Genomic DNA, 3,952 nt, shown 5'->3' with positions numbered 1-3,952 from the left:
CCGTTACGAAAGAATCATCACTGTTTGTTACAGCAAAGCAAAAAGGCCAGAGTATTCCTCCAAAGTATTATGTTTTTCCAGATAACCCTGAAGGGAACTGGTTTAGCAAAGTGCGGTTATAGCATGTAATTTCTTCTCAACAGGGGCTGCTTATCAAATAAAACTGTGACAAGTCGGGGAGTATAATGGACATTTACTACAACAAACTAAATGATGTCATACTTGAACACTTCAGTATTTACGAACATTGTTGATTTATCCAGAAAATTGTGACAAGCACGCTGAAATGGCATATTCAGTAATCAACTAATCATAATGAAATGCAAAACCATTTGTAGTACTGCTTCTATGAGGTTCATGCTAGCACTAAACAAGATCTAGTGAGAGATGCAGAACGTTATAACGGAATCACATTAGAATTGTTTTCTTTAGAATTCTGCACAATGAGGGGGTGGCAAAACAAAATATATTGAAAGATGAGCTGAATGAACGCACCTCTGGCAATTTCTTGCGGAAAACAACTTCAAGCCTTGCATCAACTGTATTCTCAAACACAATCTTTCCATCCCGAGAAGCCAGCACAACACCTCCATGGCTGCATAAACAGCACAATAATGACAAGGACTGAGGTCAATAACTAGCATGAAACTATTAAATGACTATGGATTTCAAATGTCTGTTGCAATACAGATTTTATGTGAATACAGATAAAGACAAATCTAGAAGCACACAATTAGATACTGTAGGAACCAATAAATCTACGGTTAGGAACCAATAAAGTAACACCCCAAGAAATAATTTCTAATGCATTACCAAATCTGGCCGTGCTCATCACCATGGCTCGGAGAAGGTGGCAGGTAGACAGTGTGGTCAACTAGTATCTCTGGCTCATGGACATCTGCTTTTGATGCATACTCATTCTTTGCTGAATGCATTACAGATTCCACATTATGGTGATCTTCTTTGCGGCAGCGGAGCAGTACAGCTGGCTCTTTCAACCGAAGCAGGCCCTGTATATTATCCGGTAAAAAAAGAAACGTTATTATATGAGTTAGCCAACAATAGTTGGAGATGAGAAAAAGGTTTGTGTTTGGTACGCTCAAACAAACCTGAACAACAAGTTCTTTTAACAGATTCCTGTATTCATGGTGGTTGCTGCTGATATTCAGGAGTTCCTTCATTGCATCCTCTTTCATTTTATTAACCAGGTCATCCTGGGCCTGAAGCACTTTGATGCGAGAAGCATTCAGCTGCATAGAGTACTCACTAACAAAAGAACAATGCTTCATCAGGTAATGTAGGGATAACCACAGAAATATCAGTGCAGATGCTTGCGACGAACCGTGGACTTTAACAAATGTTTCATCTACGACCACAAAAAGAAAACATCTCATACTTAACAATCAGTACTCCACTTTAATTATATGTAACATGATACTAAGGTTATATTTTTCTAGAATTACATTTCTAAATCTTCCTGTGCTGCTCTATATTTTACCTTGCCATCAACAGTAGCTTTCTTTTCATACTTGCTTTTAAGTTTTTAACATATGGAATATTCTACTTTAAAGTTCATACTACTATTTATTCCTGAGACCAAATGCAAGCAGCAGTTCACAGTTTTACAACTTTGTCTTCACTCTTCAGGATAAATCTTCAGTCAACAGATAAGTTTACTGCAGTCAAATATAGTATTACACTGTTTGAGCTCATATATAATACCATTGTATATATCATTAAGTGTTGAGAATTTCAAGATTAACCGATGGTTATCACCGATAAAGCTGTGAGGGTGAAGCAATTTACAGTTATCCTGTGTCGCGTTGGTTCACATCATTGATATAAATTTGTTGTAATATATGTCGCTAGCTCTGTCTACAACATATTCTGATATGCATATGGTGTGGAATATGTTTTCAAATCTCAAGATGCAATGCAGTTGATAGCATTATAGCATTCCAGAATGATCATGGAGAAAGAGGTGATTCAGAGAACTAAAGCCTCACATTTTCTTCCGAACATCAACCTGCTTCTCTTTCCGCTCATATTCTTGCCTGATCTTCTTTTTCTCAGCTTCAACAAGTTGCAGCTTCTCAATGTTGAATTCCTGCACGTAATTATACAAACATGTCAAACCTAAGAAACAAATTATAAGATGAGTAAACAATTTCCGGCAAAGAAAAGAGGATAAAACCAAAACACACATGGCCAATAATCATGAAAGGTGGGACGGAAATCATGGAAAATATGACAGAAAACAGACATATCTTTCCCAAGGTGAGTAACTTCAGGAAAGGAAACAACCTTGGGCTCTGTTTGGTTTGCAGGATCAGAAAACATAGGAACAAAAAAATGTAAAGGAATAGGGAAAACAAGCACATATGAAACTGAGGAATTTTAAACAGAGGTATAGTCAGGAGTGAACCGTTCGGTGGTGAGCAAAAGAAGCTGGACATCACCACAGTTGCGAACCGTATCTTGGGTGTTTTTTATTTGGCTGTAGACTTACTCTCTCACACTCCATGCCATATGATGAATATTTTATTATACTAGATGTCAGAACCAGTGTGTTGCCTCGGCCAACCGTGATAAAAAGAGGTCTGACTAGATGTTTCTTTTCCCGTGAAATCTGTAGGAATCACACAGGAATCGAGACATTCCAAAGTTTCACTGCTCATTTTTCCTTCACTCCGAACGCACCAAAGGTAGAAAATAGCACATGATCAGATTCCTTTGAGTTTTCCTCCAAACCGAACGCAGCCTTAAAGGATGGCCGGTTGCTTCACAGACAAAGCATTATCCTAGCTCCGGAAACTCAGAATGCTGACAAATCATGTCTCCTAGGCTTAACGACGGTGCATTCTATATGGCATGATTTTACATGGGAACACAATAATAGATCTTGAAAACCCAGGGATCATGCATACAACTACGTAAGCATGCGTTCTGTACCCAGCTATGAAGAGACAAGAACAAATAAAGAAAGGCATAATAATACAAACATTAGGCAAGTGTTTTGCTCAACATCCAGTATACACCAACTCATCCTGCAACCAAACAATACTGGTATTTATAAAATCTGTATTCGAAGATCTATTTCCCTTCATAGTTACTTACGTGAATAAAATGGTGCTACGATTCACAATGGTTAATGGTGCTGCCAACAAGCGTTGTGGATCCGAGGTTTGGGTGAGCAGAACTAAAGATCACAAGGTAGCAGGGAGCGAAGGGTGCTGAACAGCTGATTCGAAGACTTTTTGCAACATGTTTTAAGCACGTAACATTTTTCCCATCAAGATTAAGCTCCAGTTTTGCTTCTAGTACCACCAGAAGCAAATGGAACAATGATACACAAACTTAAGTTCCTGGTTCAGTTCAAGCTCGAGTTTGCTCCCCGTCCTCCAAAATCACACAGTACCGATTCAGCCATGCAGGTACCTGAATTCATTCAACTTGACAAGGGGAGGGGAGAGTAGCGTAAGCATACGGCCCAAAACACCGCGATCTGGAGGCTTCTAGCTTTATTCCGTGCACTGAGATTAGCTTGAACGATAGAACCAAAATTTAGATGCTTCTGGATCTACCTAGGAGCTAGCGCGCTTACGTCACTTGGACACAGATCTCACAATCCCAAAATTGAAACCTTAGGCTTAAGCAATCGAGCGACCCCTAAGGCTGGATGCTTCGAGATGACAGGGCGCGATGAACAGATCGAGCGTTCCAAATCAAGGAGGCGCGGATCAAGAAGATTCTGGAAGCTTCGAGATGAGAGTAAACGGGGAAGAACTAACCTCCTCGGCGGATACGGAGATCTCGCCAGCCTTCTCCTCGGCCTCCTGGCGGATGAACCGCACCATCTGCTGGATCTGCTTGGAGACATCGGTGTCGTTCATCTTGGCGTCGGCGGCGGCGGATCTGACGATCGTCCGACTGTGGGGCGCTGCTTCCGGCG

At 40.5% G+C, this 3,952-nt stretch overlaps 1 protein-coding gene across 1 annotated transcript in view; it reads right to left on the bottom strand.

Moving 5' to 3' along the window:
- LOC123078709 (V-type proton ATPase subunit E) overlaps positions 1-3,952 on the bottom strand; it is a gene marked incomplete at its 5' end in the record, with an annotated part of 4,714 nt that extends 762 nt beyond the window's left edge. The window contains 5 exon segments of the mRNA XM_044501300.1: positions 496-595; positions 814-1,010; positions 1,110-1,266; positions 2,007-2,107; positions 3,792-3,952. Coding sequence (XP_044357235.1) covers positions 496-595; positions 814-1,010; positions 1,110-1,266; positions 2,007-2,107; positions 3,792-3,893 — 657 coding nt within the window.

The sequence above is a fragment of the Triticum aestivum genome, chromosome 3D, assembly GCF_018294505.1.
Source record: "Triticum aestivum cultivar Chinese Spring chromosome 3D, IWGSC CS RefSeq v2.1, whole genome shotgun sequence".
NCBI classification, from domain to species: domain Eukaryota; kingdom Viridiplantae; phylum Streptophyta; class Magnoliopsida; order Poales; family Poaceae; genus Triticum; species Triticum aestivum.
Note: the sequence above shows the minus strand (reverse complement) of the source record. Positions and strands in the feature narration are given on the sequence as shown.